Source organism: Lepidochelys kempii, chromosome 4, assembly GCF_965140285.1.
Source record: "Lepidochelys kempii isolate rLepKem1 chromosome 4, rLepKem1.hap1, whole genome shotgun sequence".
Lineage (NCBI taxonomy): Eukaryota > Metazoa > Chordata > Testudines > Cheloniidae > Lepidochelys > Lepidochelys kempii.
This window is the reverse complement of record NC_136383.1, coordinates 58935136-58962624: the sequence shown is the minus strand read 5'-3', so window position 1 is coordinate 58962624 and position 27489 is coordinate 58935136. Positions and strand designations below refer to the sequence as shown.

General features: G+C 39.6%; 1 protein-coding gene across 6 annotated transcripts in view; it reads right to left on the bottom strand.

The window, feature by feature from the left end:
* Positions 1-635: 635 nt before the first annotated feature.
* The window catches only part of TMEM131L (transmembrane 131 like), a 126705-nt gene continuing 99851 nt past the window's right edge, over positions 636-27489 (bottom strand). For 5 of the 6 annotated variants that reach the window (XM_073341401.1, XM_073341403.1, XM_073341405.1 and 2 more), the window contains 11 exons: positions 26123-26742; positions 22276-22430; positions 20770-20894; positions 18138-18271; positions 16751-16936; positions 9233-9311; positions 7622-7707; positions 5991-6111; positions 3829-3917; positions 2136-2278; positions 636-1051 (listed from right to left, as the gene is read on the bottom strand). In XM_073341401.1, coding sequence (XP_073197502.1) covers positions 773-1051; positions 2136-2278; positions 3829-3917; positions 5991-6111; positions 7622-7707; positions 9233-9311; positions 16751-16936; positions 18138-18271; positions 20770-20894; positions 22276-22430; positions 26123-26742 — 2017 coding nt within the window. In that variant the 3' untranslated portion in view covers positions 636-772. The remainder of the gene's footprint in view (positions 1052-2135; positions 2279-3828; positions 3918-5990; positions 6112-7621; positions 7708-9232; positions 9312-16750; positions 16937-18137; positions 18272-20769; positions 20895-22275; positions 22431-26122; positions 26743-27489) is intronic. The other variant, XM_073341402.1, reaches the window with a different exon arrangement.

Below are 27489 nucleotides of genomic sequence, written 5' to 3'. Positions count from 1 at the left end.
CTTTCATAAAACAAACTGAAGTGTTGCTGTTCCGTTAATCCTGCTTTGCAGAAAAGCATAAACTCACCACTCAATGAAAAGTATGCCCCAATTTTAAACAAAGGAAATTAAATACACCAAAGAATGCTCATGTAACATGAAAGTAAAAAATGCATCCAAAAATGCTACTGCAACATGAAAGTTAAGACACAAAATATCAGGAGGTACAAGAAAGAAAAGCTTCTCAAAGAAGCATGGACTCTCACACGTTGCACAAATACATTATCATCAAATTACCAGTTAGGATTTTAAAGCCTGATATACAGCCAAGGCATAGCATCCACAAATAACTGCCTGTAGAAGCAGAATTTGAACATCTAAATATCCGCAACTGTAATTGCAAACAGTTAGATGGCCAAGTGTTACCATTTGCTGCAATTATTTATAAGTGCAATTTTGTACCTGCAAATTTAGAGGCCATTGTTGAAAATCAAAACTTTATATGAAATATGTGCAATGAAGGTGAATATATTGCTATGAGAATCTGATTTTTTTCCACCTTTTGAATACTGTGTTTTAAATTTTTAACCTTCACGTGATGTTAACATAACATTTTGTATAGAATATTAATTCTTAAAAAGTACTTAATACACAGATTTCTGTAAAAAATGTTTATTGTCCATATAAAAGTGCCAAAATATCCACCAACACTGTAATCTAGTTCAACAGCCAGCTTAATCTAGTAATCAAAATTGCAAGCATCTTTATTCACATTTTTCAAATCAAATTCCTGTCACATGTTTCCACAGTAACCCGAGTCCCTAGAAATTGGAAAATTTGCATTCCGGTTGGCTGTTGTAGTCCATATGTCCAAGTTCATATAGGCACGGAATGGGTTAAACCTTGGATAATACTCCTGCTTACACATAACAGCCTGGTTCTCAACATGAGCTGGGTGTTGACCGGTGGCACTGACTGGGCAGCAGCTTTCATAGACATCACTCTGTGGTGCCCAGATGGAACCAAAAAGTCCAGACATTGGAGACAAGCTTCTGGCACTTGAGAGGTAGGGCTGCAGGACAAGAAAAAAAGCATCAGGGCAAAGTGCAAGCTAATATGTTGGGGAAAACAAAAACAGAATCTGAAAACACACACACTACATGGGAGGAAGAAGCCTGGGGAGCAGAACTGCTGAGAGAAAACTTGGGATCATATAGCCAGGAAATTATAGACAGGAGTTAACAAATTACATGGTTTCAAGAAAAAGGCCAATGCAGTTTTGGGTTGCATATGCAAAGGCATTTCATAAAGCAGGGCAGTATTAGCCTTCTTATATATGGTTCTGATGTGACCACAACTGGAGTACTATATTCAGTTCTGATCAGGCTTCCCCGCAAAAATATAGAGAAATGGAGAAAATTTAAAGAGTAACACAGAATATCATGGGGATGAAGGACTGATTTAAGAGGCAAGACAAAAATAGCTAAAGCTGTATAAGCTTGGCTAAGAGATGACTAATGGAGGGACGTGGTAACGTGCTACAGCACTACTGGAAGAACAGAGAGGAATTATTTAGAATGGAACACACTGATGTGAGAGTAATGGGGTCCAAGTAAAGAGAAATTTTAGAATGAATATCAGGACAAACTTCTTGAAAGTGAGATGTATTAGCCTGTGGAACAGTCTGCCAGTGGAAGTGATAGAAGCCTCCGTCCGGACTTTTAAAACCAGCTAAAACACTAAGAAATGTATTGCAGGGAAAATCCTGTTCTTCAGGAAAATAGACTGAATTATCTAATAGGTTTTTCTAGTCTCAAACTTCTATGATTTCAGATTACATTCAAATAAAATATAGAATTAATGTCCCTCTGTGACCCTGCAAATTTCTATCACTTCTTCCATCCTGTGCCCTATTGAATCCACTATGAATATGTGCTGTTGAAATCATCTCTTGCTTTTACTGATGAGATTTGTCTATTAAACTCTCTTTTCCTATTGTAAACACAAAAAATACATTTTAAAAGTGGAAGATTTTCATCCCAGTGTAGGAGAAGGTGATTATATCTAAAGACAACACTACAATACATTGCACTGTGGGACTGAAATAAACATGGCCCATCTCTTCCTGTTCATCTGCAGGTGACAGGAATACTCACTGAAGAGTTGACGTAACTGGCTTGTTCCCAGGCAGGCGTCATGTTGGGTGGAGCGCTCCAGGTAGACTGACAATTGTGATCAATGAAGGCGGTATTTTGCCCCTCTGCAGTACATGGGAAGCCATTGGGGTAATTCATATTTTCTGCAGTTGAGGAGAGATAGAGAACAAAATTAGCTTTTGCATTATAAATTCTATTAAACTTTCTGCGGGGCGCAGGCGGGCTGAACTGTCCCAGCATGAGACACATTAAAACTGCTAGCCGGCTTTCACCAATCCAAGGTGATTTCCTGGCAATACAGCAATCACCCCTTTGTAACATTTACATATTTCCGTGCATCTTTCAAACCTACAATGTAAACAGGATTATCGTTTCTTATTAGCTACTACTGGGGCCATTAGCCAATTGCTAGCAAGGGGATGGGTAAAGGCTACATAAAATCTTTTATCTCTGGATTGCTGGAGATTGAAATCCTCCATTAGCCACAAAACAGGTAGAGCATGGACAACATTAAGACAAAGCTTCCCCATCCTTCCCTGCCCACATGTCTCAGCCCTAAACTTCCAAGGGACTACTGGGATTCAAAATCCTGTGCTCTCGTAGGTTCATCTTTAAATATAGCCTACCTAGTAGTACAGTATTCCAGGTAACTGTGAACGTGCTCAACGTGCAAAATAAATCACATCCTGGGGAAAAAAATGGGCCACAAGAGACGTTATGTTGCACACACTAGTATACTGAGCTCTGTCACAGAGTGCACAATCTGTTGGGATTTCTACTTTGAGAAACCTGGTCTTTGCATAGCACTTTTAAGTTGCCTTGTTATTTCCCACGTGCACACACAACCCAATACTGTATAGTACTTGGTGTCAAAAATTTAAATTTGAGTAAACAACAACTTCTCAAAAGTTTACGAACAAATACTTTTCAAGCTTTCTATTCATAGATTTGTTTCAGCTCCCTTACTCTCCACCAATGAGTACCGACACAGTTGAAGTCTGAGATTTATGAGTGGGGTGCAGAGAAAGAATGGTAAAAAGAGCACTCTGGGCCTGATTAACTCTGCTGGAGTTAATGTAGTCCCACTTGTAGAAAACTGATGTAAGTGAAATCAAAATCAGGCCTTTAGGAAGCTCGGCAAACCAGGTTTTGGGTCAGTGGGTCAAAAACCTCATTCGGGTTGTTCCAAGTCAGGAATTTAACTAAGGGTGTCTGAAAAATCTCATTCTAGAGAGGACCATGTGGTTAGGGCACTAGAACAGGAATCAGGAGACCTGGATTGTTTCCCTAGATCTGCCACAGACTAAATTATTTAACCCCTCTGGGCTTTAGTTCTCTAACTGGAAAACAGACATAACTGCACTTTCCTTCTCCCATCCTTTGTCTGTCTTGTCCAATTAGATCATAAGTTCTTCGGGGTAGGGACCAACTCTTGTGTGTCTTCAGCACCTCGCACAATGGGCACCTCATATTACCTGGGGTCTCTAAGCACTACTGTAAATACACATACATGATAATAACTAATTTCTCCTCATTTATTTTACCCTAATTAAAAGAATTAGCAAGTTCAGCTCTCTAACAGTCTAGTGCTAGTGGTTTTAAAAGAAAAAATGATATTAATTACCTTGCTTTCCAAAGAAAGAGAGAAAAGAACATGCTTAGTGATATTCTGGAAGTTTAGCAGCACTCTTACCTTCTGGAAAAGCACTGTATTCATTCATCTCTAATGGGCAATACATGTTGGGAAACTGGCTATCGCAAGTTGCATTCCAATCAATGAAGCTATTACAACAAAATCAAACAACAAAAATCAAAATACTGTACAGGGTTTATGAAAATAGTTTAAAAACACTAAGATACTGTAAAACTATTAGATGACAATTGCCTGAAATAAGTGATCGCACTTCACACATGCTGATTACATAATAGTACAGAACAGTTATTAACAGCAATGGTGTGTGTTAAAATTAGGCTAATTCTTATACTGAGCGGGGTGTTGTGGAACAATTTTTACAATGGGGTGTGCTGAAAGCCATTGAATCAAACTGTAAACCCTGTATATGATGGGAACCATTTCAAGCCCTGGGGTGCAGTACCCCATGCCCCCCTAGTTCCAGCATTTATGATACTGAGCATTTTTTAAAATCTTTTCCCCATAAGGTGGAAGAACAGACTAGTGGCTAAAGTACAGGACTGATAAGAAGGTTATCTGAGTTCTGTTTCTGGATCTGCCACAAACTTCCTGTATTACTTAAGCAAATAAAAACCTTCTGGGATTCAGTTTCCCCATCTGTAAAAAAGGAATTACAGTATGTTCCTACCACATAAGCATCTAAGGAGGCTTTATTAATTAGTGTTTACATTAAAAATACCCCTCAGATTGCTTTAAGTGCTATGGAAATGTGAAATAGCATTTGATTGTGTTTAATTAATACAAATTTTTCCTAAATCCTAACCCTGGTGTTATAATCAAGGTTATCTAAATGTTTCTATTCATAACTGCTAAAAATAGGGGTTTCTGCCTTAATCCCTTCAAATCACATTAGGCTCCTGGCAAACAAGTTGTCCTCTCGTATTTACTTGGATCTGTTATTGTATTAGTTTTCAAACTAAAATGATTTCAAATCTTTCAAAAAGGTTTTCTAAGAGTAGTTCTTAAAGATACATCAGAAATTAAACAAGCACTACTGAGGAGTAAATCTGAAGAGCCCCAAGGACTCAGTCTGGATAGGCTAGAAGGGTAAAACAATTTTACTACTCTGAGGTTGTGTTAACCCTGTTATAACATCCAGGCAATAAGAAACCAACATGAGTTATTACAATTTAAAAGCAAATAATTGTACATAATTTTCATGTATAACTTTATGTCAAAATAATACCAAAATTATGACATGAGCCTTTCAAAGCAACGCAGTTTAGTATTAGAACTGCCACATACTACCATTAACTTGCTCTGCCTAAAAATTACAGCCTCAGAATACTAGTTACTGTTGCTTCCCATTAGGGCTGCAGTTTTCGGACACACCAGGTTTAAAATCAGATTACCTGGCTGCTTTAATTCAAAATGTCATTGCTTGTGGACATCTGAGTCATCACTCTGATGTCATATTTGCCCATAGCTTGTGAAGGGAAGAGCCAGTGGTATTTTGCAGTTTGAAGAGGACACAGTAAGATGCAGTGTGTTTGTCCCTAGTCTTCAGGGCCACTGCACCATGCATTCTAAACTATTTTTTCCTGCAATTTACAGGATGGAGATACAGTTGTGGGGGGGGGGGGGGGGGAATGATCTTTCCTGCCTGAGGTTCACTGCTGTAGGAAAATCAGTGCCTCAAGACTCGGGAAAGCCTGAGGAAGTCAACCCAGCCTGTATTTTTATACTATTTTCAACCTGTGAATATTTGATTTTATCTTTCATGTACCCTTTTATTTATTTATTATGCATTTAACATTTTTACCCAGGACTGGATTCATGACTATAACAATAGGAAAGCAGACATAAAGATGAGGCACCCATCTCCATCAGAGGGAAAAGAGAGAAATCAAAAAGCTTTCCAAGAATGATTTGCTTAAATTTGTGAGAAATATGAAGTTTTGAAATACCTACATACGAGTGAGAAAGCTGGTCAATTTGTACTGACAATATTAATACCATGTGCTGAAAGCTAACAAACAGCTTTAAACAGTATGTCTACAGTAAGATTTTTGCTCACTAGATCTTAACATGCAACCATAGCATAGAAACTGTTTAAATGGCACATGCTTAAACATTGCAAGATAAGCTCAGATACATTCATGCTGTTAAGGCCGTACGCTGAACAATGCAATACCAAAAAGTTTAAGCAAAAAATAACTTGCCTATTTTGAACAGAAGGGGTTTCCTGGATCATGCACGGTACGTTATTCTCAAGGTTATAGTTTAAGCTATTTGTCAAACAGACTGGTTGAGCAGGCCACAAGTCTCCTGTAGGATAAAGACCTAGAACGGCAAAGAGATCTTGTTTGCAGTGTATGAAATGCAAAAGTACAGAAATGAGGGATCCACCAAATCCTAGTACTATGGTGAATCTGATTCTCAGATCCCCAGTAAAAAGGTTGTATGTAAGAGAGAGAATCCAGCCAGAGATCTCGCTTCATAGTTTTCACAAAGGACAGTACCTGTCCCTCCCTCCTATATTACTACTTGAACCCAAAAAGAAGGGCTGTCAGTATAAAAAGAAACCTCACTAAAAGACTCCAAGACAGACCAACTGTCAGGGCCAGATCCTACAGCTGATATAAACTGACTCAATGGAGCTAGGCTAATTTATACCAGCTGAGGATCTGTCCCTAAGAGTGTATGTCACTGGATGAAAATTCCTAGGGAAGAACTTATTGACAAATGTTTATGTTTGATGGAACTTGCTGTGCAGATGATAACAAAATCAGACACTTTTCTATTGGTTAAAAAAAAAAAGATTGAAGCGGATTCTGAAATTCAACACAGCAAAAAGGAAAGATTCCTACAGAAAGTACATGTGATGTTGAAATGACATCAGTGATGAGAACTGGTACTTGTACCTTTCATCATGGGAGGATGGACTAAATGAAAATGAGTCCCTTCCCAAGACTGTTTTCACACTAAATTTGAATACTGACTACATGTTTGTGTATTAAAACTTCTCCTCAGGAAGAGACTCTAGTTTTGAACAGAAGAGCTCACGCTGCTAGAGCCATTAAAAACTGGAACAAACTATAAGTGCACATACTTCTTAAAGGAAAAAAAGACATTAAAAAATGAGAGAGAGCAAGATTCAGATTTCCTCTCTGATTCACAATTATATTCTACAAGCTCTAATTTATCCTGTAATCTTTTACTTCACAATTTGTTAATCCCACCAAACAGATGAACATTATTTCCATTTGAAATGCAGACAAACGAAAACAACCACATATTTAAGAGCCCAAATCATCACATCATTCATTTTGGAGGGAGTAAGGTCAAAAAGGGCTGAGGACTTTTTCTCAGTCATGACTTAGGAAATTAGGAGAGAAATATCTGATGGCATTAACTGTGTCTCAACTCTACTTAAGACAAGAAGTCAGTTCTTTTGACCTCTCAATCATGCTGGTAACTGTTTAAATGTTACTCTGCAGTCAGGGTGCTTAGTCTGTGCAAAGCATGACAACTGTCAGGAAAGAATACAAAAAGTGTGAAATGACACATGAATCCTGCCTTTTTTCAGTGAGAATGCCATAAACAAAGTCTAGGTTATAACAAAGAGTAGTGATAGTAAAGGAAGTCTTCTCTGAGTCCTTTTTAGTTGTCAGGAAGTTTAAAAAAAAAAAAAAAAGTGAAGTCCTCAGCAACGCAGCTCAAACACAGCAGTCTGACAGTAAAGCCCTTGTGGGTTTATACATAAACGTAGTTAAGAAACATAATGTGTGGTACTTATGTGTACTACTGTATAAACAATAGCACCAAATCTGCTGTTGAAAAAGTAACTAACCTGTATTTTTGTCAGGATCTGCAGTTATGTCAGCGAAGTTGGGACATACGGTTTCTGGATACTGGGGGACAGTATTTATGTCTCTGCTGAATGAAGACAAAGGACTTTTTAAAATTTTGGATTATCAACATTGAAAAATGCCCTAGTGATTCTTCTCCTGGAAAAGAAAATTCAAGGAATTTTATAGGTTTTTTTCATGTTGAAAATGTTTTGATGGATGTCTCTAGAGTGGAAGATACTAAACGGAGTGATGGAACACTAAATAATAGCTGATACTGTAGGGAGCATGGAAATGGCATCCCTTTGCTCCACAAATTAAGTTTTTCCTTTGCCTATTCTCCTTACTCTGGGCTATCGCATACCTCACAATCTTATTTTAGTGCTTCTTACATGTGGAAAACAAGTAAAATACTAATTATCTTAACTCTTTATTATCCATATTTCAGATGATCTGAAACTCATATAGGAGCCAAATTTCATTTATAAACATTCTGATTACCTGAAGGTTTCAGATGTCCCCCAAGCCATTCAGATAATCAGAGTTTACTTTAAGATAATATATATAACATATTCCATATTTTAATGTGTGTGTATTCACATATTCCATATATATCTAATTTAACTGGAACACAGACTGAATTGAGACTAAATGAGAGCACAGTTCATAGGTTCAGACTGAGATTAAGTTTGTTTGGGATGAGCTTTAGCTATTAGTGATTGCTAAACATAAGAGGTCCTCCCACATCTTTAAAACCAATAGGTCAGTTTTCCATATACTGTACTACAGAAATTTACTTCTCAGAATAATGTCACCTGCACAAGAGGAAGAAAAAGCTCTCGTCACTGAGAGCCCAACTCTTCTTTTTGGGCGCGACCTCTCTCCCCGTCTGTGACATTTTGGCCTCTATCGCTCTCCCTGCAGATATCAGAGATGGTTCCCAATTTGTTGTTGGAGATACAGGCTTTTGGCCATGGCCCTTATAGCCCTACACCAGATGAGTATTTCCAAAGCTGCACTGAAATACTCCGTTATCAGTAACCCCGGGGAAAAGATGTAATGGACTCTATATAGTAGCTGAATCCGACTTGTCTCAAACTGGGAGTGAGATGAAGATCCAGATCACGAAAACTTTAGATGCGGCACATATTATAGTAAGGGGGAGGATATGTCAGAGAAAGAAAAGGAACAATTTTCGAGTTGTCTCAGGACAGCATGATTCTCATAAAAAGAACCCCATCAACTTAAAAGTGACACATTTGTCTGATCTTTTGTTACCTAAAAATTAGCACTGAAAACTACTAGAATGGGAAGATAATACAGAAAAAATAACTTCCTTATTTTTCTTATGCATCCCATATTTCTCCTGCATAACAAGCAAGGTTTCCCTATCATTTGGGGAGGTTTTTTCATAAAGCTACAGGGAAGAGAGAAACATTTTCAACACTAGGAAAACATGACTGTACTACCACAAAAATTAGCAGAGAGAATCAAAAGCAGGTGTAGGACCTGAAACTGTTTTTATTTTAATTCATTTTAAAAAAACCTAAAAATATTTCAAGTTGATGGAGTTCCTTTAATATTTTACTGGGGTAGACTTAACAAAAATTTACCTGGTATTGCAGATGTTATGAGACAGATTTAAAGTGATGGGAGTTTCAGTTGGAAAATCATTTTGTGAAATATTCTCCCCTAAATAAAACAATGATTGTGAATCAAAAAAGATTTTGAAAACAGGAACATACACAATACCTTACCAATGGTGTGTATGAACTTACTTCTCAGTGTGGAATGTCAGTACCAGCACTTACCATTTCAGAATGTATTTATTAAATATGCTTATTCATAAACCCGTCTGAAATCTATACAGGTGTCATGTATTATATGGATTCTCAACCTGGAGACCATGACCCCTTCTTTTTGGCTAGCTAAGAGGAGGGCCCAGACATTTTTTTTCTTTTGCAATATGGGCCCAGGATTTGGAAAAAGATTGAGAACCACTATTCTACCAGAAGAGTGAGTTCTTCTGTGGTGTCAGACTTTATGAAAAGAAAATACATTTATTTAAGCATTGTTTTTTGTGCAGTGTTCACCTTAACAATTGTTACTATCTAACATTTATAATGTTAATTATTCATTCCTACTTACTATCAAAATGACTCTATTTGAAAAGAGTTACACTACATTATGAATACATATGGTTGACAACTTTCTAATCACACAAAACTGAACACCTTTGCCCTGCCCTGCCCCTGCTCACTCCATTCCCCCCACCCTCACTCACTGGCTGGTTCAGGGAGTTGGGGTGCAGGAGAAGTGTGGGCTCCAGGCTGGGGCCAGAAATGAGGGGTTCGGGGTATAGGAAGTGGCTCCAGGCTGGGGCAGAGGGTTGGGGTGTGAGGGCTCCAGCTGGGGGTCCTGACTCTGGTGTGGGGATGAGGGGTTTTGGGCACAGGAGGGGACTATGGGCAGGGGCAGGGGGTTGGAGTGCAGGAGAGGGTGTGGGCTCCAGGATCGAGTTTGGGTGTGTAAGGGGGCTCACAGCTGGGGCTAACCAGACCTGCCAGGGTCCCTTTTCGACCAGGTGTTCCGGTAAAAAACCAGACGCCTGGCACCCTATGAATACACAGAAAATTATTCCAGAGATAATTCATCTCATTAGGTCAGAGGCACAGCTAATCTTTCCTGACTCTGAAGCCAGGTCTGTTGATATGTTTTTACTCAGACACTAAATTATATTCATATTATTCAAAATAGCATTTAGAGACATGAAATCAATTTTTCCATCTCACTAGAGAACATTCAATATAAACTATTTTTAAATTCTGTTCATTATTAATGCTGCAGCAAGCTACCTGTTACTAATATTATTGGTCTAAGGATTTTCACTGTTCTTTTTAATATGGCACAGCAAAGAAGCATAATTGTGCCTTCTGGTGTTTGTGACGTGCTTTGGGCTTATTGCCCTATACAAGCACATGATTCTGGGGTATTTTCTGTAATTTTTTGAGCTGTACATCTGTGCACTTTCTTAATTACCCACAAACAAATATCTTTTCACTATTTTGCCACTTACAGATGTAGGTCATGTATATTATAACACATAACATATCCATTGTTCCACATGTAACAATAATCTAAAGGTAAGGACTAAATTAAAATGTGGGCAGAGTTAGTAGCTTTCAGTTCTGCAGTCTTCCCAAAAGTGACTAATTGTACAGCTTCCTTAATTTCTGATGTGGTACTTTTTCAGTTCACTTCCTCATCCACATTTTCTCTTTCCCCTTTTGCTTTTAGTGTTGATGGCTATTTTCTCTACTTTCTCAGGTGCTTTTACTCTCATATGTTTTAGTTCACATTTGGATTTGTATTACTCCTGCCTAAACTAAGGTCTATGAAGCACTTGCAGGTAATCTGTGTAGAAGGGGCTGGTCACATGCTGTATACTCTTCTCCCAGTATCAAGTTGCTTATACAAGTGCCTGATCCCTTCAAAATGAAGAAGAGCTGAGAGATCTGTAGAAGAAGCTAGAAACAAAAACAAAAAAAAGGGGGGGGGGGATGGGCAGACAAGCTGCCTCTACTAGGGGCTGCTGCTAAAGAAAAGGAGGGGAAACAGGAGCTGTCCTCAGGAATCAGAGCCACCAGTGAGATGGAGCTTCCAGATAGAGAGGAATGTCTGGGGGAGAAGGGAGAAGAAGAGAATGAAGTGGCTGGGAAGCAGGGGGGTGGGACGAGACAGCACTAGGCTGCACAGAAGGCTGTTCAGGGAAAAAAGGAGGGGGATAGGGTTGAAAAGAGAGTGAACATGAGCAACCGAACAGACAGAAGGAGAAGAAATGAAAAGCAAAGTGGACAATGCGATTACACATTTCAGAAGGGACCCCACTTTTCAGCGTCAACAACTTCAGTACATTCCTAATAATACTCCCTCATGTAGAAACACTAGGTAGTTGCCAGGGGTGGTTACCTGGGGAAGAGGTCCACAGGGCAATCTATTAAGACACTGCAGTGCTATAAAAAAGTTTGTGCCTGTGCATAAAACAGGAGTAGGCTTGGCCATACCACACCAAAAGGCCACTTTGTTCCCTCTCCAGTTTACATTCTCGCTCTTTGACTCCTACTTCAGTTTTCATTTAAGAAGGGTTTCTCTCCTACATTCCCCCTCCCTCTACGCAGAGCCCTAAGCATTACAGCTGGAGCCCTTTCACTCCAACTCACCGTTCTCCTGTTCCCCACAGGACGAGGTCACCAGTGTCTGGCAATATCAGACACTTTTAACATAAATCCTGTGAGGCTCTTGTTGTATAATTTGGTTTCAAGTCTCAGGGACTTTTCTTAGCAGGGAACCAAATCACTATGAGGTGGAATACAAAATTCCACAACTAAGTCTGAACTGTGGCTTCAACAACATGGCCCTTCCACCCGCCAGCAAACCTCCCTAACAGAAAACAGCTACATCAAAAGAGAAAACCTGTGCATGTTATTTTTAATCTTTCCTTACTCACTTATGGTAATTAGAACTCCTATAGCAACTTTGCCTGCAGGCACCGCCCCTGCAGCTCCCACTGGCCGCAGTTCCCGGCAAATGGGAGCTGCGGGAGTCCTGGGTGGAGGCAGCACACGGAGCTGCCTGGCCATATCTCCACCTAGCAGCTGAACGAGCGGGATGTCACCGCTTCCTGGGAGCCCCCCGGGTAAGAGCCACCCAGAGCCTGCCTCACCCCGTCCTGTGCCCCAATCCCTTGCTCCCTCCCACACCCAAACTCTGCTGCGGGAGGTGTGGGAGGGGAGACTGCCCCAGCAGCGACCGGTATGACTGGCACAGGAGCCGTCTGAGCTGCCCCTGAGTCAGGTGCACCAGCTGCTGCAGAAGTCAGAGGTCACGGAATCCGTGACCTCCATGACAAAATCGCAGCCTTGATGATAACACATTGACAATTTTGTACGTCACTTTCAATCATTGGATTATATATGTACAAAATACTATTATATTGCAACCAGGCATCTTGAAGTGCCTTGCTAACACAAACGAATGAATCCTAACAATACTCCTGAAGGTACAACAGTCAATGGTTGTTAGACATATTTTACAGAGGGAAAAACGGAGGCCCCTGCTGGCCAACATCACACAGTGAATCAGTGGCAGAGCTAGAAAGAGGAAGGGAGTGCAGACTCCCAGTTCCTTACTCTAATAACTAAAAGACACTGCCTTTCTATGTTAGAACCCAACTGAACTAAATACTACAGATTAGACTGCAAAAAGGCTCAAATCAGTTTGGAAAGGTTCAGACATGATGACAAGTTACTTCTTAACAGTATAGTCTTCTAGGCTCAAAACTAGGCTTTCCCTCCCAAATGTGATACCACATGTTCCTCCAGCCTTTCCCGGTATTCTTAAATGTATCTGAAGCATTTATGAAAAACTTACTTTTCCACCCAACTAGAGCACTAACCGCTGCAGGAGAATGAGTATCATATTGCTGATCAGGCAGAAAGTAAGAGTTTTTCTAAGACTAGTATGACAACAAGAGGACAGAGGAAAGAAGTTCACATGGTTATTGAACATGGAAACAAAAATATATTCATGGTTAAGAAAGAAATTACTAGTGTACTTTGCTAGAACGGGGAAAAAGCAAATATATTTTATAAAGTCATGTTTTACACTACAACCTAAATGTACAACAGACCTGCCTATTACAGAAGAGAAACAGGCAATTCCCTAGAGAAAACAGCATGAATTATCAATGTGTCCCAACAAAAGTAACTTAATAAAAGGTATTTATTCACTTGTGATCTGATGTGAAAATTCAGTGTTCAATGACTTTCAAAGACAGACTATTACGCCTGTATAATGTAATCCAGGAAGTTTTCGGAAAATGTAGGGGACAATTTCCTGGTGCAAGTCCTGGAGGAACTAACTAGGGGCAGAGCTCTTCTTGACGTGCTGCTCACAAACTGGGAAGAATTCGTAGGGGAAGCTAAAGTGGATGGGAACTTAGGAGGCAGTGACCATGAGATGGTCGAGTTCAGGATCCTGACACAGGGAAGAAAGGAGAGCAGCAGAATACGGATCCTGGACTTCAGAAAAGCAGACTTTGACTCCCTCAAGGAACTGATGGGCAGGATCCCCTGGGAGAATAACATGAGGGGGAAAGGAGTCCAGGAGAGCTGGCTGTATTTTAAAGAATCCTTATTGAGGTTACAGGGACAAACCATCCCGATGTGTAGAAAGAATAGTAAATATGGCAGGCGACCAGCTTGGCTTAACAGTGAAATCCTTGCTGATCTTAAACACAAAAAAGAAGCTTACAAGAAGTGGAAGATTGGACAAATGACCAGGGAAGAGTATAAAAATATTGCTCGGGCATGCAGGAGTGAAATCAGGAAGGCCAAATCACACCTGGAGTTGCAGCTAGCAAGAGATGTTGAGAGTAACAAGAAGGGTTTCTTCAGGTATGTTAGCAACAAGAAGAAAGTCAAGGAAAGTGTGGGCCCCTTACTGAATGAGGGAGGCAACCTAGTGACAGAGGATGGGGAAAAAGCTAATGTACTCAATGCTTTTTTTGCCTCTGTCTTCACGAACAAGGTCAGCTCCCAGACTACTGCACTGGGCAGCACAGCATGGAGAGGAGATGACCAGCCCTCTGTGGAGAAAGAAGTGGTTCGGGACTATTTAGAAAAGCTGGACAAGCACAAGTCCATGGGGCCAGATGAGCTGCATCCGAGAGGGCTAAAGGAGTTGGCGGATGTGATTGCAGAGCCATTGGCCATTATCTTTGAAAACTCATGGCGATCGGGGGAAGTCCTGGACGACTGGAAAAAGGCTAATGTAGTGCCCACCTTTAAAAAAGGGAAGGAGGAGGATCCTGGGAACTACAGGCCAGTCAGCCTCACCTCAGTCCCTGGAAAAATCATGGAGCAGGTCCTCAAGGAATCAATTCTGAAGCACTCAGAGGAGAGGAAAATGATCAGGAACAGTCAGCAAGGATTCACCAAGAGCAAGTCATGCCTGACTAATCTATTTGCCTTCTGTGATGAGATAACTGGCTCTGTGGATGAGGGGAAAGCGGTGGACGTGTTGTTCCTTGACTTTAGCAAAGCTTTTGACACGGTCTCCCACAGTACTCTTGCCAGCAAGTTAACAAAGTCCATGGGCTGGATGAATGGACTATAAGGTGGACAGAAAGTTGGCTAGATTGTCGGACTCAACGGGTAGTGATCAATGGCTCCATGTCTAGTTGGCAGCTGGTATCAAGTGGAGTGCCCCAAGGGTCGGTCCTCGGGCCAGTTTTGTTCAATATCTTCATAAATGATCTGGAGAATGGTGTGGATTGCACCCTCAGCAAGTTTGCAGATGACACTAAACTGGGAGGAGAGGTAGATACACTGGAGGGTAGGGACAGGATACGGAGGGACCTAGACAAATTAGAGGATTGGGCCAAAAGAAATCTGATGAGGCTCAACAAGGACAAGTGCAGAGTCCTGCAGTTAGGACGGAAGAATCCCATGCACTGCTACAGACTAGGGACCGAATGGCTAGGCAGCAGTTCTGCAGAAAAGGACCTAGGGGTTACAGTGGACGAGAAGCTGGATATGAGTCAACAGTGTGCCCTTGTTGCCAAGAAGGCCAATGGCATTTTGGGATGTATATATAGGGGCACTGCCAGCAGATCGAGGGACGTGATCGTTCCCCTTTATTTGACATTGGTAAGGCCTCATCTGGAGTACTGTGTCCAGTTTTGGGCCCCACACTACAAGAAGGATGTGGGAAAATTGGAGAGAGTCCAGCAGAAGGCAACAAAAATGATTAGGGGACTGGAACACATGACTTACGAGGAGAGGCTGAGGGAACTGGGATTGTTTAGTCTGCGGAAGAGAAGAATGAGGGGGGATTTGATAGCTGCTTTCAGCTACCTGAAAGGGGGTTACAAAGAGGATGGATCTAGACTGTTCTCAGTGGTAGCTGATGACAGAACAAGGAGTAATGGTCTCAAGTTGCAGTGGGGGAGATTTAGGTTGGATATTAGGAAAAACTTTTTCACTAGGAGGGTGGTGAAACACTGGAATGCGTTACCTAGGGAGGTAGTGGAATCTCCTTTCTTAGATATTTTTAAGGTCAGGCTTGCTAAAGCCCTGGCTGGGATGATTTAGTTGGGGATTGGTCCTGCTTTGAGCAGGGGGTTGGACTAGATGACCTCCTGAGGTCCCTTCCAACCCTGATATTCTATGATTCTATGATTCTAATGGTTTACTGCTAGTTCATGAGCTTTAATTCACACACAATAATACTGACTGGTTCACTGCCTGTATGAGTTCTTGGTTTGCCAGGTGTGTTTCCTTCTTTCCACATTTATAAGCAGCAGCATACATGCAAACTTGAATTTGCTTTATGCTAAAGGACCCCACACTAGAATTACTGCCAATGCCACAGGCATTTATCACTAAAACAGGTCAAAGAAAGCACAGAGTATCATGGCAACCTGAGTCACTAATGCATTCACCCTAAGATACTCTCGCAAAATGATTACATGTTTTAGACACATTTAATAAATAGGAGACCATTTTTCCCCATGAAGGAGCACAAAAGGTGTACAAATTAATGGAGGCAACTAGATGCCTTGACTAGAGCATTAGGGAGCACTGAATGAATTTTGAGGTTTTCTAATGTTTGCAAGGAATTTTCTAAATAATATGTTTTCATATTGAAACAGTCAAATAGCACATTTTCAGATGCAGGAAAGATCTCAGCTACTTCAGAGTGTGCACAGGTCAGGTATTTGAGTCCTGGATCATTTCTAACCTATAATATTATAATGGTTATGGAACAACAAATACCGCAATTCTGCATCTTGGAGTCTTTTAACTCTAATGTTTGTTTTTAGATTTCCTGAATAAACCAGGTTAACCACGAGTGGATGAATACAAAACCCCTTTGTGTTAGATTTAGCAACTGGTAAAATACTTTCTGGTCCCTCACTCTGTAGAATTCTACCATGAAGACTCGATTCTATTAAGCCATGGCAGCTGGGCAGACTACATAGGCTATACACACTCTCCTGGTCACTAACTATCCAAAAAGAAGATCTACATTCGGCATGTACTTGTGCGTATTCTATTTCCAACACTTACTTGATGGAAGAAAATGCCGGCTAGTAATCATGGGCTTTTTATCTCCATCGGAACTGCTTGTGCTACTCCAGCTGCCCCAGCTACCACGACTGGCACGTACACTTCCTGAAGAACTTCCACAGTCTGAGCTTGAATCAGAGCAAAACTTTTCCAAACAATTCTTCTTAGATCGTTGATAAAAGATTTCTGAAGGAAGTTGAAAAAAAAATTAAAAATATTACATTTAAACTCAAAATTAAATAAAAATTGTTTTTGAAATGTGTTATATTAATCCTTTAAATCTGCTGAGCAGAAACAGGGAGTATTATTTATAGATAGCGTCACTGGCATGTATGGCATTTTATGGGCATACAAGATGACAAAATCCCTGCCCTGGAGGAGCTTACCATCTAAGTTACACCTATAATACAATGGGAAGTGACAACAAACCATGGCCTACAGGGGCTGAGACAGGTGGAAGAAATGGGAAGTGCATACTGCTCTTTAAGCAGCATAAATTTTATTGTAAACAGAGACCTTATATAAAAGACCCTGGGAACATGCACATTAAAAACAAGAACAAACCTAATTGATAACTCAGTAGTGAACTATGGACTTTCCCCTTCTCCTCATTTTAACAAGAATAAGAACCACCACTATATAAACTCATTTATCTTCTTAACATACCCTCTTCTCAAAAGCTGGGGAAAACAGATAGACTTTGAGGAAAAGTGAACAGGCCCTGGATCTGTGGACCAAGGCAGGAAACAAGGTTCAAAGTTGATGGTTATTCACTGAAAATGCCCTACCCATACCCCACCTGATGCTCTTCTGGGGGCTGTTACTTTAACTGATCTCAGGTAGGCATGCTAGATAGGCATGTCCCAAACAGTTTAATGCAGTGTTGTTCCCAGGATATCAGAGACAAGGTGGGTGAGGTAATATCTTTTATTGGACCAAATTCTGTTGGTGAGAGAGACAAGCTTTTGAGCTTACACAGAGCTGACCTAAAGAGAGCTCTGTGTAAGCTCAAAAGCCTCTTTCTCTCACCAACAGAATTTGGTCCAATAAAAGATATTACCTCACCCACCTTGTCCCCCAAACAGTTTAAGACATTATAGTTTCATGCTCTGACATGTCTTCTTACCTTGACTAGGGAGTATTGTGGAGGAAATGCATTCAGCCCCTCAGACAACGAATACTTTTTGGTATTTCTTGGCATCTCAGCAACCATGTTGACTGGCTCCCAGAGGAGCTACATATAGCCCTCATTGGCCAGGATGGTCACATTAAGGGGCCCATGAGGGCAAGGGAAATAGAAGTCCCCAAGGGAAGGAATCAAAATATTGTGGTGTCAAAAAACTACACATTACTTTTTCCCAATGCAATCCCAATAATGATTACATACCTGTTTCTCCCTGTGTAGACAAGTTCCCAACTTTTTGGTCTGTTTTACAAGTTTCCCTTATGCCAATGTTAGTTCTTAGTTCAGGCCTTTCAAATTCACTGCACATACGCTTCAACTCATTCTGTTCAGGAACCCTGAAATAATCACAAACCAAAATGCGTTTACATTTTTAAGTATCATTTCCCCGCTTCCAATTACTAAACATTTTATTAGCAACTCTGTCAAGGCAAGATCTTGAGCTGGGAACAGTCTCAAAACTCTTGTTCCTCAGGTTGGCTGGGTCTGTGAGTGAGACAAAGGTGACAGATACCTTCAGAGCTCAGACAGGACAGTTTGGGTGCAAAAATTGGCCGCATATTTCCAACAACTTGGAAGCTCACCAGAACTATCACGTGCTTCTTTACAAACATTGTCACACCTTCCTCTCACTGCCCCCTACCTGTGAAGCACAAAGTGATCCACAAAGTCATTACCCTCTCCTCCAAGTTGTTCCTCAAAACACACTTCTCCTCTGATGCCTACAAGAAAGTATAGGTTGAGGGACAGTCTGGGATAGTTGAAGTATTGTCACCCTTTTTTTAAATATAAAGATTGTATATCTTCCAAACAATCTCTCCAATGCTATATATTGTTTGCCTTCCTAGACTCCAATCTTGCAATCAAATCCACTGAAATCAAAGTATTTCTGCAGAGCTGTAGAGTCTGCCCAGGGGGATATGACTGCAGGATCAGGGTCTAAAATTGTTAGTTCCTTGTGACAAGGACCTAGATTTCCAGTGCACCCTGAACCTGATTTGGGCTCCTGAACACTAACACAATAGATCATCATCATCAAAATAATAAGCAGAAGAAAACCCACAACTGATTCAGGAAATATTTTTCTCTTTTCAATTCTTAGCTAGTAGGAGCCAACATTTCTTGATCTAATACATTATCAGTCAGATCCATGTTAAGGGAAGCCCAAAACCAATCAGGTGGCAGGGTGAATGCAGAATAGAACTACCCTGTGGAAACATCAAAAATTTGTTATCTTTAGTATTATGTATTTCAGGACTAGTTTGACTAATATTGGAAATGACAAACATTTGAGTTATTATTTTTATGGAGAGTAGATGGCCACATTTTAATGCCTAGAAAGCAATGATTGTTGAAAAGTAAATAAATGAACCAGTAAGAGAAATAATGCTAGACAAACATTTCCCTTCCATTTTTGTTTTTCTTATCTACACAGACCTTGATCCTGTGCTGAATTCTATGTATTGTGAGTAGACTGTTATGCAGGATTATCACAATGGTCCCTCGTGTTCTGGCTTTACAATTGGTTTTGTCTAGTTACACTATTTAAGAGTCCGTTAAGTCAATTTAATTCTTTTCAGGATTGTGGTCTTAAAATCTAAGCTGTTTGGGGGGAGGCACTTTCTCTTATTGTATTTTTGTACATTGTCTAGCACAATGGGGCCCTGATTCCAAATGGCATCTTTAGAAGTACTGTAATAATAATTTAATAATGATAAACAACAACATGAAATAATAGGAAAAGCTTACAATTAATTGACTCTTAGAAATTATTGAAGTAAACTTATAAAAAAAGTTTTAAAAATATTTCTCAGGATCTTTTCATATTTCTGTCTAATATTCTGATCTAACATTCCTTTAAATTACCACAACACTTGGCAACAAACGACAAAGAAGTCATTTAGTCTGAATGTCCCAGGTATCCCAGACTTCCTCTTTTAAAAGTTTATTTTTAAATCACTACACTTCATTGGAGAAATGCTGGCTTCTTCATAAAAAAAAAATTCTTCTCTTCCTCTTTATACTATATTAGAAGATAAAATTGCTTCCAACTAGTTAAGAGATGATCTGATTCACACGAAGTTGGAATCATTTCATAAGATTTTTCTTTGCTGCAGACAATACATTCTGGATTTTATCCACTCGGAACAGAGTGGAAAGGAAACTAACCATTGGGAGTTTTAAAGCAGGCAAATTTCCAGTCTATAAGGAGAAGCAATTAAATACTGACCAGGATGTAAATTCAAACTCTCACATTTCTCCATTGCTTGTTAGTTTAAAGTCTGTCTACAGAGGACATACGTGTTCACAAAAGTGCAGGTGTACCATATTTTGCGATTATAAAATTAGCATTATTTTATTTGTTATCAGGCATATAGATTTCTGGGTGATTTGTTCCTTTAATCTGAAGTGCTCAGCAAGAAACATTTTACAGCTCAAGAATAAATCAAAGAATGAAAGTAGTGACTTCCCCATGAAAATCCTCCCATTCTCTGCAATTGAATCCTAAACGTGGCCCTGATTCTGCAAAGAGATCCATCCAGGTGACCCTTTGCAACCACAACAGGTCCCACTGAAATCAACAGGGCACCTTACAGATTGCTTTGCAGAATGGGAAGTGTACCTATATACACGTGGGCACACACCCATTTTCCTATGTAATATAGTATAGTATGTATTAAATACGACCGTTTTAGCCCTGGATTGTATCATCATACAATAACCTGCATACTGTACTACACAAAACCTAAAGAGACTAAAAATGCAGAAACGAAAGCATCTCCAGTTTCAACATGGCATAATAAAAATGGTGATTATCCGAGGACGCAGCACACACCTTGGAGATATATTGACATTCTTTTTCTTGTTTTTTCTAGATGTTCTATTTCTATTCCAATTTATATTTGATAAATTGCCTTCTCTTTTATCCTGAGATCTCTTCCTCCTGAAAGCATCTTCTTGCTGAAAAGGTAAAAACATGAACTAGTGAGACAACGTTTCTATTATCAATGAAGTAACCTTGGTAAATTCATGTCAGTGGTTTTATCTAGGCAAAGAACATTCACAAAATGACACTCTTAGTGGAAGATTTAGTGCCACTTTCCAAGATCACCACTTAATCTACCTACCCAAGATTCAGACCTTCATATCACTGGTAAATGTTGAGAGATAAAAGTTTCTGAATCCCCAATGTGCTAGCATTTCCCCCCTTTCCTTTCCTTCCCTGCCCTGCCCCTGAGCAAAGTAGGGAGTGCAGAGGATGATAGGGGAAAATGTCTATACAATTCTTAATGGACTAAAAACTAGAAACATCTGCCTGATTTGTGATCAGCTTGTGGGAGAGTTCAGCAGCAATAAATTCTCTCTTCCCTCACCTATTGGTGGTGTCCCCTCTGTTTATTTGACATACTACTGAAGAAATAATGGGGATAAGTAAAACAGAAAATATTAATAAATTTAAGTTTTAATTTATATTGGACTTAAAACAAAATAGACCACCACCAGAAACACATAAAAGCGGCAGAACATGGCCAAAAGCCACTTATAACTGCATTAACATTTTCTCAAAACAAGACTAGGATCCAGCAAATGTTTTCAATATGTGCTCCGGAAGTACGATATGTAATTTATTATAAAGCTTTTCGTGAACAGATTAGATAGAACCCATTTCTGATTCGGCCCCCTGCTCTATCAGTGAATTTAGGAAGTCACTTAAACTCTCTGTAATGTAAATACAATACTTAGTGTTTGTAAAGCTTTTGAAATCTTTGGACAGAAGATGCTATCTTGCAGGTTTCTGGTTATTATTACTATTTAGCAATTTGTGTAAATGAATTCATCTTTTGTCATGCTCAAATTCAGTTTCTGGCACAGAGATTAGTCATAGGTTCCAAGGCTCCTGTATAACACAGGCCACAGAACTTCCCCAAAATAACCAGAGTGAAAGACAGCAAGATAGCTCTCTAACAAGGGTCGGAGGAGGGAGTTTCCGCACAACACTACTGATGCTGACACTTGGTGTTAGATTTAAGTCAGATGGTGTGAGAGGGTGTGTTTGTGCCTGCACTAATATTAATTACATGGAAACAAATGCGTTTGTGATATAGCCCACATTACATATAAAGCCTACTTGTGAACTCCACCAAAACGTTTTGTATCCTTTTATAATCCAGTGTTAATACATAAAACTAGGACACGTAGAGTATCACAACCTGGGGGTTCTACTCATTCATTAGATGATCAGTAAAGTGATTTTAGGATTTATTCTTTACAGAATATTTCTCTCTCTCTTTTATTTTAGGCATTTTAAATATGAAACTGAGAAGGATCATTTGATACAAACCTCAACTGAAGCAAGTTCCTGTTTTCCACAGCATGGTGTATCCTCCTTATGTCCTTTACTAATCTTTTTCTCAGTGGAAGGCTTTGTGTTAATCTGCTTTTTCAAAGTCTCACAGTTTTCTATTTCATTCCTGAGAGGCACTTGCTGGTTATTCCCTGTAGTGAAACAATACAAATAGTGTAACTTTGTACATGAGGCTCCCATTCCCTTCCCTGGTCACTCTACCTTGGCCAATTTGGATGCTTCGCAAAACACGACGATTATAAATCATTTTTGTTTTGCTATCCCAAAAAAAACAAAAATACAAAAGTTAACACTGCTGTGTAACACTTCTAAAACCAGCTGCAAGAGGCAGTTTTATATATAGCAGTACTAATATACACTTCCCCTACGTACCAACCTTGCTATAATCACCCTACGTCAGTTGGTTCTTTAGTCCCTATGTACAGTTAGAGCCACACTGGGGGCACACTTAGCTAAAACTCTCATCCAGGCTCTCATCATCTTACATCTCAATTGCTACAACATCCTTTTCTCTGGCTTTAATAAATATAAGCTAGCCCCATTCACATTTATTCAGAATGCTACTGCAAACATCATTCTCTTAGTCCTCTTTTTACATCCCGCCACTGGCTCCCCCTTTCTCTATCACATCAAACATAAGCTACTTGTTTTACTTTCAAGGCTCTTCATAGCCTATCCCCACCCTACCTACCATCTCTCATTCACCATTGAGATGTCAGCTTCCACCGCCCACTGCCCCATCAGGCCTCCATAGACTACCTGTTACATTTTCAAACAAGCACACTGGTGCTCTCTCCCTTGCTGCCCCTCCCCACAAACATCCACAAAGCTAGCATCTTGTCTACAAAGGGAATTACTCTGGAAAGGCTGATTAGCTGTCTGATTAGCTGATTAGCTGTCTGATGTCTGATGAGCTCCATTTGTGGATGCTTTTATTCCAAACGATCTTGATCCACTTCTAACACGGATTAAGAAAGTGGATTAAGATAATTCAGAATAATGCACTCTCATTCTGGAATAAGAGCGTTCACACATGGAGTTAATCTGAAATAGTAAATCCGCTTTAAATTCACATTCTGCCTTATTCCAGATTAACTTTCATATGTAGACAAGCCCTTATTCACTATCTTCCTTCAAAACCCTCCTTAAAACTCCCTCTGCTGTGATGCCTACAAAAAACTTGTCCATGGTTAGGCTGCTAGTGGGCTGAGATCACAGTCCATCATGCTGCCAATGTTGCCACTGCTTCCTTATGCTCCCATCTATTTGTCATTATCTGTATGTCGTACCATACTTAGATTGTAAGCTTTTTGAGACAGGGATCTTCTTCTTTTGTTCTGTGTTTGTACAGCAGCTAGCACAATGGGATTCTGGGCCATGATTGGGGTTCCTAGGTGATACGGCAATATAATTAGCAAATAAAAACAACAACAACAACAACAAGGATGGACTTGGGCGAGGATTTTTGGTTGTGCAACTCTCACCTAGAAGTCAGCCAAGTTTCCCTCGCTGGCCGCTTTTAGGTAACTTAAGGTCCATTTATTCTGTTTGACCTATTATCAGGCTGGTTGGATCTTTTATTTTTAATTTTAACGTTCTGCACTGATATTATTGTACAATACTTAATTGCATTATAAATGCACTGAATTCTTCAGCTGCAAAATATTAAGAAATACAGACATTTGAGACTACCCTGCAACCTAATGACAAGGCTTTTGGCTGCACTGCACATGGCATGCAAAAGGAACAGGAATACTAAGGTCGTGACTATACCACCGATCAAACCGCAGTGCTGATCTTTGGTGGGAAGGGTACGCCCGTCCCAATCTCATTCTTCAGTGCTCCTTATTAGCCTGTTTACTAGCAGTGCCTGCAACCTCTGAGGAACTCAACCCTCCCTCCTTTGTGAATGGCAGCATCACAGTGGCAGGGGCATGGATGAGCATGGAGGGGATAGGGAGGAGTAAAGAAGCATCAGAAAACAAAGCAATGAGCAAGATTAGAGACTGGAGCTGAGAAAACATGTTACTGGTCTTCTAAAAAATGTGTCACTGCTTTCCAAGATATAACACACAAAGTAAATAGTTTCCTGCTGACTTCTTGGTGCCACAAAGATTCTCTATAATTAACAGTCATGAATGTTTCATACTGGTATGATTCAGATTTAATTTATAGTCCCAAACCATCTACAAATTAAACCACAGAACTTTGGACAGCCAGCAAACCCTGAGAATGCCAGGAGTCAAGAAATAACTGAAACAAACAGCTTGTTTGTTTCACTGTTTGCTCAATTTAATTCTTAAAAATTTGATAATTAAGCAACCATGAGAACTCTGGAAATGTTCTATGAAGGAGTTATATTCAAAACAACAGACTTTAAAAAACTCAGAGCTAGTAGGTAAGAAAGAAAATCTGGAAAGAAAATCAAAGGGAAAAAGGAGTTCCGGAGAGAAGTTTCTCAAAGAAACAATATTAAAGGTGCAACAACTGACTATCCCAATGTGAAGGAAAGATAGGAACAACTGTAAGAGGCCAATATGGCTCCATCAGGCTCTTTCATGACCATAAAATCAAAAGGAATTCTACAAAGATACAAATGGTTAAGGATTTACAGTAGGAAACAGCTTGGTTTAGGTATAATGCATGATCTCTCTGAACTGTAACTAAAGATATTTTCCCATGTATTTGGTTACGTTTAAAAGTTTAATCAATTTTTTTCAACTTTATTTAGCAGCTTCTGAAAATATAAACTAGGTTAATAACAACACTGTACCTCTAGAGCGTATGAAGAATTTCAAAGCACTTTATAAATATTAATTAAATTAGTTTGTCAACATGTCTGAGATGAGTAAGTAGTAGTACCGTAAATCCATTTAACAGATGAGGGAATACACGGGATAACTGACTGGGTCAGGGTTAAATAGTTAGTCTGTGGCAGAGCTAGGAACAGAACCCAGATCTCCTTATTCCCAGTCCCATGTCTCAACCACCAGATAGCATAGAGTTATCAAGACTTCAACAAAAACAGACTTGTCAACTGCATATTTGGGATTCAATCAACGGATTTGCTTTTGCCACCGTCTCAGTGAAAACACATGTCCACAAGAAATATTCCTTTGACTTCCTAACCAACATTTCTCCTTAGTGTTCTTGTGCCTCTTCCCCAAGGCTAGTCTTTCAATCTAAAGTCATGAGCTAAACATCTCCTGAGTCTCTGATGGAAATGGCAACTTGTAACTCGTAATAATGTGAGAATTTCCAAATATCCTGGTGGCAGCTTCTGGCCCTTTCAGGTTACGATATTATTACAAAAGCCGGATGCCTAACTTTCAGAAATGCTAAGCACAACTCCAAATGAAGTCCATTTTTTTTTTTTTTAAGATTTAAATAATTTGAATATCTGACCAAGGGCAAACTGTATTTTAATCATATCTGTGATGAAAACATGTTTGTCTCTTAACTTTGTTTTAACCTTTATAAATATTATGGTGTGAATTTACGCACGGAAGCAACTGTGAAGTCTAAAGTTTTATCATATCCATATGATATGAAACTTGCTTTCAGTTTCAAACCTTCCCTTGAAGTTGCATCTAAGCCGCAGCTTTGATTTACAACACAAAGGAATTTTTCTGGCCAGATCCTCTTTCTTGCAAATCTGCATAAACATATCAAAATCAAGAGGCATGAGTAAAATATCCTCACACAGAGGGTGAAATCCTATCCCCACTTAAGTGAAGGAACGTTTTGCCATTGACTTCAGTGGGGCCAAGATTTTCACCCAAGATGACAAATTTCAAAATGAATTATATAAATGGAAGATTACCATTATTTTTCCTGGAAACATCTTGCAATTCTGGCTGTTGCTGAGGTGAATTTGACAAGTGACTTTCGGGTAGCTTCTTAGATGTCTTCAGAGAACAGAACTCCTGTTCTTTGAGCTCAGTTATATCTTCTGAAGTTTTAAGGTTAGTTTCCTTAGGAAACATACATGCTTGAAGATCCTCCTTCAAATCACACTCTGAAGAAGTATTTTTCATGAGAACTGTGTTTTTCAGTGCACTTTCTTCTTTATCCAGAAAGTTTCCTGGAAGAGTTAAATTCTTCTGCAGGTTTACATTTATGCTATTTTCATATTTTAGGTGTAGCCAGTTCTCACTAACAATATCAGTGCAAATGTCCTCTTTTGGTGCCGAGATTTGGTTCTCTACAGTCTGATTCTGCTTTTCATCAGTAGTTGTAATGGCACTGCCAGGTATTGTGTTTGCTTTTTGTTTACTGTAGTAAACTGAACATTTGTGTTTCTTCTGAGAGTGGCTATAGGTTGCTGGACTTCTCTTTGCAGCATTCTGGCTTCGGCTGGATGGAGTGCCTACAGAAAGGAAGCCTTTTCCTTTGCCTTTATCAGAGGTGCTACAGGAATCCATAAAGGTCTTGCAGCTGCCCCTGGATATGAAATAAAGAATTAAGGTGTTTTTTAAATATATATAAAGCCATCATTAAATTACACTTTTAAAAAAGTATTCAATGAGAGGCAGAGAGAAATATTAATGAAACATAAGAACTGGATTTCTACCTTTTTTCGGTATAAAACTCAGGAAGGGGCAATTTACCCGCTTCTGTCCTAACAGAAAGGAGTGCTCACAGTGTAAAGATTTCACTTAATGGCTATGGATTAAATTCTCACCCAAATTGCATACATGGCTCCTACGGTCTCCAAAGGCACCCACAAATGTGTTTCCAAGCGGAGTCAGCCCGAGGTATGTGCATCTTGTTTGGCCGCATAGGGATTTGCATTTTTAATCACATCCAGATTTCAATAATAGCAATGATCCCTACACAAAGGCTCTGGGCACCCTGATATTTAATTAAATATTACAATTTCACTGTGATTTAAGCATGAGCTTAAGTGCTTCGACCAACTCCAATACACGCTCAAATGCTTGAATGAATTAGGACCTAGGTTCAGAGGTCTGATGGCCAACAAAGTGCTTTCCATTTCTAACTTCTGTGACTGTTAAATATGAACATGTAATTCCCATCACATAGTAACAGTACCACAGCAGCTAGGTAGTGTGTTTACATTACCCACCTTACATTTCATTATCTACGTATTACTAACAATACACAAAAGTAGTTATTCTGAGTTTTGTTCATCTGTCATCTGTACAGATTAAAACACCAGAGTGCACC